A 12,948-nucleotide genomic window follows, 5' to 3' on the forward strand; every position below is an offset into this window, starting at 1 on the left:
TGTTCCATATAAATACTTTGCCCCCCAGATATGTTATTGATGCCAACAATGACATTTCCATCTTCTCACCGACCCCTCTTTTATGATCAGGGCATGAAAAGAAAGAGACAAGGCATTGAAGCATAGTACTCATGTTGTTGTTCATTCGTTCAGTCGTCTCCGACTCTTCGTGACCTTATGGACCAGCCCACGCCAGAGCTCCCTGTCGGCCGTCACCACCCCCAGCTCCTTCAAGGTCAGTCCAGTCACTTCAAGGATGCCATCCATCCATCTTGCCCTTGGTCGGCCCCTCTTCCTTTTACCTTCCACTTTCCCCAGCATAATTGTCTTCTCTGGGCTTTGCTGTCTCCTCATGATGTGGCCAAAGTACTTCAACTTTGTCTCTAGTATCCTTCCCTCCAATGAGCAGTTGGGCTTTATTTCCTGGAGGATGGAGTGGTTGGATCTTCTCGCAGTCCAAGGCACTCTCAGAACTTTCCTCCAACACCACAGTTCAAAAGCATCTATCTTCCTTCGCTCAGCCTTCCCTGTGGTCCAGCTCTCACATCCGTAGGTTACTGCAGGGAATACCATGGCTTTGACTAGGCGGATCTTTGTTGCCAGTCTGATGTCTCTACTTTTTACTATTTTATCAAGACTGTAAGTACTATTTTATCGAGACTGTACTCATACTTACTTGCTTATGTAAAATTAGGATGTCACATTAGTTCTCTTAACATTGACTTTAAGGCCCCTTCTACACTGCCATATAAATTCCGGATTATCTGCTTTGATAATATGGCAGTGTAGAAGGGGCTTAAGAGATTTTCACTTGGGATTTCTAAACTAGCACTGTTTTGTTCTGGGAGAGCATGGTATTTCTCAGAAACTCCCCCCATAGGTTCCTCAAAGAGACAGTGATGAAATACCACACATATTTTAAATACCAGAAAATGGTCCTTGAATGCAGAAAGTTGTATGTGACTTCCTCTAAACCAGTGGTTCTCGATGTGTGGGTCCCCAGACATTTTGGCCTTCGACTCCCAGAAATCCTAAAAGCTTTACTGGCTGGGATTTCTGGGAGTTATAGGCAATAATAATAATAATAATAATAATAATAATAATAATCTTTATTTATACCCCGCCACCATCTCCCCGATGGGGATTCGGAACGGCTTACATGGGGCCAAGCCTGAACAACATATTATATCAAAATTAAATGAAAACATAAATGGCAAGCAACATCATCAAAATTACATGGAAGAGAAAAAAATACAATAGCAAAATAGCATTACAATAAACAAAAAATACAATCGCAGTAAACAGTGGGCGGGCCACATGTACAGTGTAAAATGTTAAAAACACTAATGAGATAATAATAGGAGCACGTTATTTGCAGGGAGCTCATAAAGATACACAAGGTTGTTAAACTAAACTTCCCATGGGGGGGGGGGACACATGTACTCCAGTAACAGAAGCGTTGAGGGGAGCAGTAGTGTTGTGTTGTACACCTCCTTGTCAAAGGCGCAGCGGAAGAGCCAGGTTTTAAGGTTCTTTTTAAACATTCCTAGTGTAGGGGCTTTCCTGATCTCTCCAGGTAATGAGTTCCAGAGTTGGGGAGCCACAGAGGAGAAGGCTCTCTCCCTTGTGCTCACAAGACGAGCCTGTGAGATTGGCAGGGGTGAAAGGAGGGTCTCTCCCGAAGATCGAAGGGACGGGTTGGTTCATGGAGAGAGATACGGTCACGAAGGTAGGCGGATCCCAAACTGTTTAGGGCTTTGTAGGTGATAACCTGCACCTGGGGACCCACAGATTGAGAATCACTGCTCTAAACAGTATAATATATGTATAATATGATACTTAAAATACTGGATTGAGATTGTGGAGATCCAGGTTCAATTTCTTCTGTATTCTTCTTGATCACTCTTTCACAAGGTTTTTATCAGGCTCTGATATTTAGGAAAGAATTGTGGAAGTATTGCAGTAAATACAAATCAGAAGGAGAAAAGGTGGAGGCTTGGTTTTTTCCTTCTAAGACATCTCCTTTCTCAGGATGTCTTAGAAGGTTCCCCGTTTTCAGATAAATACATCACTGGTAATGCTTTTGAGTGGTGTTATCAGGAGAAACCAAGCCCTCACCTTTTCTCCTCCTGATAGTACCACTCAAAAGTATGTACTCTATTTATCTGAAAGCTAATGCAATGCAACCTGAGCCCTGCTACATGGAGGACCTTCTTATAGTAACATCAGAGGCACTCCAAGTGCCCAGCTACTGGTCAAAGGACATTTAATTCTATGATTCTATGAGAGGGGATATAATAGCCATGTATAAATATGTGAGAGGAAGCCACAGGGAGGAGGGAGCAAGCTTGTTTTCTGCTTCCCTGGAGACTAGGACGCGGAACAATGGCTTCAAACTACAAGAGAGGAGATTCCATCTGAACATGAGGAAGAACTTCCTGACTGTGAGAGCCGTTCAGCAGTGGAACTCTCTGCCCCGGAGTGTGGTAGAGGCTCCTTCTTTGGAAGCTTTTAAACAGAGGCTGGATGGCCATCTGTCAGGGGTGATTTGAATGCAATATTCCTGCTTCTTGGCAGGGGGTTGGACTGGATGGCCCATGAGGTATCTTCCAACTCTTTGATTCTATGATTCTATGATTCTATAATCAACTACCAAGCTTGCAAACTTTGTGTTTTGTTTGTTTGTTTGTTAAAAAATGCAATGCAACTGTTTGGTTTGCTTCTGACATGATAAATAAATAAAATCTGAAAGCTGGGAACCTTCTAAAACATCCTGAGGAAGGGTGGGAACAAAATGTAATTTTTTTAAGTGAGGACAGCGGCAAGAAAGTTGACATGTGTCATAAGTGTGTAACTGAGCTTTATGCATTTCAAATGGAGTCTTTTATCTGTATTTTTGCAAATGTCTTCACCACATTGGCAGGTGTTGCTGTTATTCCTGTGTTGCAAAGGACTCTTCATTATGACTGTGTTGTCTTAGTGAAACAGTTTAGGCCTCCCATGGGAGCCTATTGCCTGGAGTTCCCTGCAGGTAGGTACTTCCCTTTGTTTTTGCTTGGCTCGTTTTCACATGAGCGCCTTGCTGTTTCCTCCAATGAATTACCCACAAAACAGATCGAAAGTCTTGTTGTCCGTTCAATGACAAGAGATTATAAATATACATGGGTTGCTCTAGAGTACTTTACAGCACAAGCCTAGTCCAAAGGGAGCTATTCAAAAGGACACCCTTAGTTATTTAGCTATTTAAAAGAACAACATACAGCCCAATTGATCATCTGATATGACCTGATTTAAACTTTCATTCAGGACCTTTTAAACCATGGTTTATGAAACTAGGAATGAGCAGTTCAGCTGAGTTCTCCTTCTCTTGCTTTCTCTAATAATAATAATAATAATAATAATAATAATAATAATAATAATAATATTTTATTTATACCCCGCCACCATCTCCCCAAGAGAACTTGGAGCGGCTTACATGAGGCCAAGCCCAACAACACATCAATAAAACAAAATACAATAAGCAAAAATAATACCATTAATATAACTCACATATAAACAATAACACGTAAGGATTTTAAAAACCTATGGCCGGGCCAAATGTAATAGTTTAAAATTTAAAAAATAAACACTGGGCATGAACAGAGGTAGGATGTATCTGGTAGAAGGGAGAGCAACCCAACGAGTAGTTAAAGTGCTTCTGAGGACATTTAGCTGGGAATTATTTCCTTATTCAGGGAAGACACACTGGAACAGCCACCTTTTCAGGCTCCTCCTAAAGACTGTCAATGTGGGGGCTTGCCTAATATGCTTAGGAAGTGAGTTCTAGAGTTGGGTGGTCACCACAGAGAAGGCCCTCTCCCTCGTCCCCACCAATTGTGCCAGCGAAGGGGGAGGGAGCAAGAGCAGGGCCTCTCCAGATGATTGAAGAGATCGCGTGGGTCTCGCAGGTAGGCGGGTCCCAAACCGTTCAGGGCTTTGTAGGTAAGAACCTGCACCTTGAATTGGGACTGGAAAATGAACGGCAGCCAGTGGAGCTCCTTAAACAGGGGAGTTGACCGCTCCCTGTAAGTCGCTCCAGTTAGTAACCTGGCTGCCGCCCGTTGTACCAATTGAAATTTCCGAGCCGTCTTCAAGGGCCAATCATGTGATGCCTTTGGTGCCAACATCTTACTCATTTTAAGTTACAATTAAGCCTGAATCAGAGAATCATCCTGTTTAAGTTTAAATTATGCCTGAATCAGAGAACTTTGCCTTCATGTTCGTAAACAATCCAGGAAAGCAAAATAGGGTCATGTGAATTAGGGAGCATTCTCAGAACTGACTCAGTGTCTGCAGGTACTCTTACATTTTATTTTTGACCATGAGGACATGTTTCCCCCCCATTGAATGAAACAAAGGGCCAACTTTAGATATGTATGTGTATCTTAAATATTTGTTTGTATGTAAAGGATGGGAGTGGGGTGGAGTGAGAGAGCCATTGTCCTTTGGCACGGAAAAAAACCCGCAAGGAGATTACAGAAGATACCTGTTCTGTGTTTCCAGCCTCCAGTGCTTGATACATCTTTCCCCAATATCAGTGGTTCTCAACCTGTGGGTCCCCAGATGTTTTGGCCTTCAACTCCCAGAAATCCTAACAGCTGGTAAATTGGCAGGGATATCTGGGAGTTGTAGGCCAAAACACCTGGGGAACCACAGGTTGAGAACCACTGCCCTATATGGTTCACATCTGCTGTCTGGGATAGGTGGTGGGAAAACTGCTTAAATCAGCAGAGCATTAGGAGATCTGTCAAAGCACTTGAGAGGTCAAATTTCAAACACTTCTGCATCTTTCTTTTTACATGAAAAATATTTTCCCTCATCCCTATTTAAAGTCCAAATGCAAGAATATCTGCTCACAAACCTAGCCCAAGCACTTTTGTGCCGTGGCAGAAGAGCACATCCCTTCTGTGTGGCAAGGTAGATAGTACCTAAAAATGTCCATGTTTGTATAACAGTACCTTAAAATGCCCATGGTGTTTTTGTACCTGAGGCGGAAAAACCTTTACAAACTACTTCAAGAAAAAAAATCAGCAAACATATGACTTGCCCCTTTTTTCCTCATCCCTCATTTACTGTTGCATATGCAACACAGATATTCAAAAACCTGAAATAAAAAATATGGCCTCAAGCATTTTGGATAAGAGGGATTCAGCTTGTAATGTATGAAGAGACCTGGGTCTTTATACATAGAAAGGATGCTTTTCAGTAAGGAGAACACTTCGCATAGAGTTCTTATCTTTCAAACTCCATGTTACTGACCTTTTGTTACAGATTACTGCCATCCAAATATACTGTTTTGCTTTGCAGGTCTAATTGACCCCAATGAAACCCCAGAAAGTGCTGCTTTGCGTGAACTGGAAGAAGAAACAGGATATAAAGGAGACATCCTTGAATGCTCTCCGGGTAATTCTGGTCTTTTGTGTTCACGGGTTGCCTGGGAAATTATTTGAACCTTTTTATAGAGCACTTTGTAATGTTCAAGCTGGTTCATATACATTACTTTCTGATGCGAATGCCAAATGTGAAGCACATACAAAAGTTAGATTGTATGTCTGCATATACATACTGTAAAATATCTCTGTTGTGTGAGTACTGATTCTCATGCATGCATGCAAGAAGGCAACCCCTTACAAATGCTGGATATACATTTTGATGTACCATTATATCTGTACATAAGCATATTTGACATTTATCACTGTTTATGGTTTCTGCCAAAAGAGACAGAAAGTTTCATCTATGCAGATGATCGTGCCATTACCGCTCAAGCAGGGAGCTTTGAGATGGTTGAACAGAAGCTCTCCGAAGCTCTATGTGCTCTTACTGCCTATTACAGGGAAAACCAGCTGATCCCTAATCCATCTAAAACATAGACATGTGCTTTTCACCTCAAGAACAGACAAGCATCCCTAGCTCTGAGGATTACCTGGGAAGGAATCCCATTGCAGCACACCCAAGTACCTGGGAGTCACTCTGGACCGTGCTCTGACCTACAAGAAGCACTGCCTGAATATCAAGCAAAAAGTGGGTGCTAGAAACAATATCATACGAAAGCTGACTGGCACAACCTGGGGACCATCACCAGACACAGTGAAGACAACTGCCCTTGCACTATGCTACTCTGCTGCTGAGTATGCATGCCCAGTGTGGCTAAACAGTGGATGTGGCTCTTAACGAAACATGCCACATTATCACGGGGTGTTTGTGCCCTACACCACTGGAAAAATTACACTGTACATCCGCCAGGAAGTAGCAGCCAATAGTGAAAGGACCAAGGCAGTGACATCTCCAGCTCAACCCCTGTTTGGATATCAGCCAGCACGTCAACAACTTAAATCAATTTGTAGATAATGCAGCCATGTCATATTCACATTTTTCTCCTTTAATTGCTCATAAGGTTTGATCTCTCCTGTATTCTCTTTTAAAATATCTTTATATGTTGGCCACGCTCTCCAGCCTAATAATCTTCTTTGGTGCGCCTCCATTGGAGAGATCCATAGAGGCGTTTTAGTATAAAAGTAATTCTTATATTTCTCCCATACTCTCAACAAGGATGCTCTTACAAAGTGATTTCCAATTTTTTTTTCCTTTTTCTCTCTGTCATACCACGTGTAGGCATGCCAGCCCACACGTAGATCATGTCCTTCTAAATTCAATCCTTTTTCATTTTCTAATAACATCCAGTCTCTGATCCATAAGAGAGCACTTGCATCATGATAAGCTTTCAGGTCTGGGAAACCTAGACCTCCTCTTGTTTTTTTATCTATTAAATTTAAATATTTAATTCTAGGTCTTTTCCCCTCCCAAACAAATTTCAACAATTCTTTCTTCCAGTTTTTAAAAATTGTTTGATTTCTGATTATGGGGATATTTTGAAATAAAAACAGTAATCTCGGTAATACATTCATTTTAATTACCGCTATTCTTCCTAATAGAGATAACTTCAATGTTTTCCAATTCTTAAGGTCCTTCTGTATTTTACTTCAGACCGATTCATAATTATTCTTCAACAATTGACCATTCTTAGTAGATATCCAAATTCCTAAATATTTTAATTTTTTAACAATTTCCATTCCTGTAATAGATGTGATCTTCTCCTGTTTTTCCTTCTTTACATTTTTTGTTAAAATTTTTGTTTTTCCTTTATTCAGTTTGAAACCTGCCACTCTTCCGTATTCTTGAATTTTCTCTATCCACTTCTGAAGGTTATTCATGGGATCTTCAACTATCCCTAACAAATCGTCTGCAAAGGCTTTGATCTTATATTCATATTTCCCAATTCTAACTCCCTTAATATTCGTATCTTCTCTTATTCTCCTCATCAATGGCTCCAAAGCCATAATAAAAATCAAGGGAGATAGCGGGCATCCTTGTCTTGTTCCTTTCGTAATTATGAACTCTTCGGATTGTTGACTGTTTATCCGAATTTTTGCTCTTTGTACATCATAAATAGCATTAATTGCATTTGTAAATTGTGCTCCCATATCCATCTCCTGGATCAGCATCTTAAAAAAGTCCCAATTCAAATTATCAAATGCTTTCTCAGCATCAATTGATAAAATGGCAGCTTCCTTCTGGTGATTCACTTCAAAATATTCTATCAAATCAAGAACAGTTCGTATATTATCCTTCATGTACCTTCCCGGGAGAAACCCTGTCTGGTCTTCCCCTATCCAATCCATCAAAAATTCTTTTAATCTTGTCGCCAAGATATTCGTAAAGATTTTATAATCTACATTGAGTAATGAGATAGGTCTGTAGTTTCTAATATTCTCAGATGGTGTACCCTCTTTATGTATCATTACTATTTCGGCCTGGTTCCAAGATTCCGGGATTTTTTGGTACAATAGTGCCTCATTTAGGACCTTTTTCAACATTGGTAGAACAGTTCTCTTCGTTGATTTATAAAAACCCGCCGTAAATCCATCAGGGCCTGGGGCCTTGTCTGCATCCATTTTATTTAGTACTCTACCAATTTCTTCTTCCGTAATCTCTTTATTTAGCTTTTCTCGTATCTCCTCTGAAACTTTTTGCAGTTTCAGTTGACTTAAATATTCGGTAACTTCCTCCTTCCTTATTCCATCACTTGTATATAATTTACTGAAGTATTTCCTAAATTCTTCCATAATCTCCTTATCAGTCGTAAGTACTCTATCTCCTTCAATTATTTTCGTTATTTGAATAGCTTGTTTCTTCTTGCGGACCTGTCTTGCTAACCATTTCCCAGATCTATTTGCATTTTCAAACGTTTGTTGTTTCAAAAATTTCAGCTCTCTTGCTTGTCTTTCCATCTCTAAGCGAGACTTCTCCTGTTTAAGTCTCGCTATTTCCTTATTCAGTTTTTTACTATCCGGTTTCTTTTTTAGTTCTGACTCTTTCTCTCCAATTTTATTCATCACTTCCTTCATTTGTCTGTTTCTTTCTTTATTTTTCCTAGCTCCATGTTGAATGAAATGTCCTCTTAAAACGGCTTTCAGCGCGTCCCATGTTACTTGTATTTTTGTCTCTCCGATATCATTAATTTCAAAATAATCCTTAATAATTTTATTATAATGCATTTTATCTTCCTCTGTCTTTATCAGATTTTCATTCAGTCTCCATTTCCTTTGGTAATTCTTATAATTTATTTCTATCTCCAATGGACAGTGATCTGAAATATCTCTGGGTAGTATTTCCGTCTGTGCTACCTTAGTAGCTAATTTTTTGGATATCCACGCCATATCTATCCTTGACCATGTTTGGTGTCGATGGGAATAAAAGGTGTAGTCCTGTTTCTTTTCATTCCTAACTCTCCAGATGTCCTCCAAGTCAAATTCCCTTTGGAGATCAAAAATTTTTTGTGGCAATAAGCCTCCTCCATCTCCGTTCCTTTTTGTCTTATTCTTGTCTTTTTGTTTGTCCATTACTCCATTAAAGTCCCCGATCAATAAGAGCTCATCAAATTCTGTTTCTCTTAATTTTGTAAATAAAAATTGAATGAATTTAGTCTTTGGGCCATTTGGTGCATATATATTACATATCAAAATTTTCAAGGATCCCATCAAAATTATCTACAAATGAAAGATTACATTAAGCAAGATAATAAAATAGGTTTTGCTTGGGAAGAATCAACCTGGGATAAAATTTTGAAGGCAAAGAAAAAAGTTATCACAGTTATTTATAATACGCTCTTGTCGTGGCTAACGGAAGCTGAACAAGTTAAACCATGTATGATAAAGTGGGCAGAAAATATAAGAAGACCGATTCAATTTAGGGAGTGGGAACAGATGTGGAACAAGAAATTAAAATATGTATATGCAACAGATTTAAAAGAAAACTGGATAAAAATGTTCCACAGATGGTATACCACTCCTAAGAAATTATCTTTAATGAATAAAAACTCTTCGGACAAATGTTGGAAAAACTGTCAACAGATAGGGACATTTTATCATATGTGGTGGACGTGTAAAGAAGTATTGAAATACTGGTCTATGATACACGAAGAGTTACAAAAAATTCTGAAAAGAGTATTTAAAAAGAAGCCAGAATATTATTTACTGGGCTTCACGGACTTGGAATTACAATTACAGGAAAATGACGATAAACTTTTTACCTATATGACGACGGCAGCGAGAATAGTGTTAGCAAAGGTTTGGAAACAGGAAAGTATACCTAATAAGGAGGAATGGTTGATGAAAGTTAGAGAAATAAGGGAGATGGACGAACTGACTTTTCTTTTGAGGAAAAATACCGGAAACCCGATAAAGAAGACTGATTGGACACTTTTTGATAACTACGAAAAGGAAAGAAAAAAGCAAACAGGAGATAATTGAATGGAAAACAACAGAATTATTTTGGAGACGCAACACCTGATGAGGAGATGGAAGTCAAACTTTTTTTATCTTTTTTTCATAATAGACCCTTTTTTTTTCTCTTAATAATTTTTTATATCTTTTTTCATATCCTTTTTGATACATTTTTATATATATATATATATATTCTTTTTTTCTTTTTCTTTTTTTTCCTTTTATCTATAATTTTCCTACTGTTCTGTCTTCTTCGAATGTTCCCCCTCTTTCGTTGTAGTTGAAAATACCTTAATAAAAAAAAAATTATTCAAAAAAAAAACAACTTAAATCAAGAAATAGTTTTCTAAGATCTACAGAGACACTCTCTGGAACACCTCAGCAAGCGAGAATCCAAAAGTGGCAGGCTCAAACCCAGAACCTCAATCAATGGCTGATCCCAAATGAGAGACTCCCTCCTGGGCACACAGAAAACTGGGCGCAAGGCGCTGAACAGACTGCGCTCTGGCACCACGAGATTCATAGCCAACCTTAAGAAATGGGGCTACAAAGTGGAATCCACGACATGCGAGTGTGGCGAAGAGCAAACTACAATGTGGAGAAGAGCAAACTGCTGCAATGCAACCTGAGCCCTGCCACATGCACAACGGAGGACCTTCTTGCAGCAACACCAGAGGCACTCCAAGTGGCCAGCTACTGGTCAAAGGACATTTAATCAACTACCAAGCTTGCAAACTTTGTGTTTTGTTTGTATGTTAAAAAAATGCAATGCAACTGTTTGGTTTGCTTCTGACACGATAAATAAATAAATAACTGTTTATGGTATTTTTTTTTATCCTATGGGACTGGAATTGGTGTGTAATGGTGAACTGTGAAGTTCAATTGTTCATCATGATACTTCTCCAACCAGGATCCCAAGGAGCATCCAAAATACAGGCATCTATATTCATTCATATCGGTAAACAAATAAACAAATGTAGCAGGTTTAAAATTTTTATTTTATTTTTAACCTTTCTTTCTCTCAACATGACTAAAGGTAATGTATTGTCGAAGGCTTTCATTGCTGGAATCACTAGGTACTTGAGGGTTTTTTCGGGCTATATGGCCATGTTCTAGAGACATTTCTCCTGACGTTTCGCCTGCATCTATGGCAAGCATCCTCAGAGGTGAGGTCTGATGGGACTGGGAAGGGGTTTATATATCTGTGGAATGACTAGGGTGAGACAAAGGACTTTTGTCAGTTGGGCTAGGTGTGAATATTTCAACTGACCACCTTGATTAGCATACAATGGGCTGACTGTGCCTGGAGCAAACTCTTCTTGAAAGGTAGTTAGATGTCCCTGCCTGTTTTTGCTGTTGCAATTTTAGAATTTTTTAATACTGGTAGCCAGATCTTGTTCATTTTCATGGTTTCCTCCTTTCTGTTGAAATTGTCCACATGTTTGTGTATTTCAATGGCTTCTCTGTGTAGTCTGAGTCAGTTGAAATATTCACACCTAGCCCAACTGACAAAAGTCCTTTGTCTCACCCTAGTCATTCCACAGATATATAAACCCCTTCCCAGTCCCATCAGACCTCACCTCTGAGGATGCTTGCCATAGATGCAGGCGAAACGTCAGGAGAAATGCCTCTAGAACATGGCCATATAGCCCGAAAAAACCCACAAGAACCTAATGACTAAAGGTAGTTTACAACAAAGTTGAAACAAGATCAAACTAAAATTTTGATTTAAAAAATTGAGATTAAAACAACATGCATTTTAAAGGTGTAAAATCATTTTAAATATATCAAAATAGCATTTTCCTGCATGGAAAAGACAGTTCTGGAATTAATCATCCAATGTCTCATTAAATAAAAATGTATTTACCTACCCATGAAAGCAGATTTGGGGGTGGGTACAGTCAAGCTTCCCATGTGAGGGAATACCACAGCTTGGAAACAACAATAGATTGCTGCTATGAAATCAATTTTTCTCCCATTCATTGTGATAGCTGAAGTAGACTTAGAAGGAAGTTGTGCTGTCCCTGGAATCTCTTGCTGGTCTCCCATTCAAGACTTTTTTCTCCTGAAACTGGATGGGATTGTTTTATGTTGAAGTAGTTAGAAACCTGTTGAACCCCTAGGTAGTAAAGGCAGTATATACATCTAACCATAAATGCTGGTATGAAATTATGCATTAACTAGCCGTCCCCTGCCACGCGTTGCTGTGGCCCAGTCTGTGTATATATGTTTTGTGTGTTTATATATGTGTGTATATATTTCTGTATATGTGTTTGCGTATATATATGTGTGCGCGCGTGTGTGTGTATATATATATGTGTGAGTATATATTTGTGTATTTATATGTGTACATGCAGATTGTGTATATGTGTGTGCTTGTCTATATGCATATTTGTGTGTATATGTATACATGTATGTGTGTGCATGTATATATGTATGTGTGCATGTATATGTGCATGTGTATATGTATATATGTATGTATATCTATGTGTGTATATGGGTATATTTGAGTGTGTTTGTGCATATATGTGTGTGTGTGTGAATGTGTGCATGTGCATATGTATATGAGTGTTATGTGTATATGTATATATGGTGTATTTTTTGGATTTTTAAGTCTGTTCCACTGGGGTTTTTGTGTGCATGTGTTTATGGGTGATGGACACTCGTTGGCCTAATATGTGTATTGTGTCCAAATTTGGTGTCAGTTCGTTCAGTGGTTTTTGAGTTATGTTAATCCCACAAACAAACATTGCATTTTATTTATATAGATAAATGCAGGGAGTGAAATTAGAAAGGTCTTTGGTTTAAAGGTATCTTCAGGTACCAGGTTTCTTGCTTCAGGAAATAATTGAACCATGATGATCCTTTCTCCTAGCTTTATGTCTGGATCCTGGCTTGACGAACTGCTCATCACACATTGCAACAGTCACCATTAATGGAGATAGTACCCTCAATTTGAAGCCCAAGCAAAAACCTGGTGAGTCTGTTGCTTGAAAGAATGTTAGCAGGCTCAACATTTTATTAGGATCCAATGAATTTTTATTGGTTTTAATGTGTATGTGGCTTGGCGGGGGCATCATGTAATTCTTGTTTATGAAATTGTTGATATAGATGAAAAAAATGAAAC

The 12,948-nt window shown here is 39.0% G+C and overlaps 2 protein-coding genes across 6 annotated transcripts in view; one reads left to right on the forward strand and one right to left on the reverse strand.

Moving 5' to 3' along the window:
- Nucleotides 1-12,948, reverse strand: part of CDC123 (cell division cycle 123) — a 350,374-nt gene that overhangs the window by 90,312 nt on the left and 247,114 nt on the right. The window lies entirely within an intron of this gene.
- The window catches only part of NUDT5 (nudix hydrolase 5), a 57,209-nt gene that overhangs the window by 22,556 nt on the left and 21,705 nt on the right, over nucleotides 1-12,948 (forward strand). For all 5 annotated transcript variants that reach the window (XM_060778274.2, XM_060778277.2, XM_067468874.1 and 2 more), the window contains exons 5-7: nucleotides 2,924-3,031; nucleotides 5,347-5,442; nucleotides 12,697-12,798. In XM_060778274.2, coding sequence (XP_060634257.2) covers nucleotides 2,924-3,031; nucleotides 5,347-5,442; nucleotides 12,697-12,798 — 306 coding nt within the window. The remainder of the gene's footprint in view (nucleotides 1-2,923; nucleotides 3,032-5,346; nucleotides 5,443-12,696; nucleotides 12,799-12,948) is intronic.

This window comes from Anolis sagrei, chromosome 5 (genome assembly GCF_037176765.1).
Source record: "Anolis sagrei isolate rAnoSag1 chromosome 5, rAnoSag1.mat, whole genome shotgun sequence".
Lineage (NCBI taxonomy): Eukaryota > Metazoa > Chordata > Lepidosauria > Squamata > Dactyloidae > Anolis > Anolis sagrei.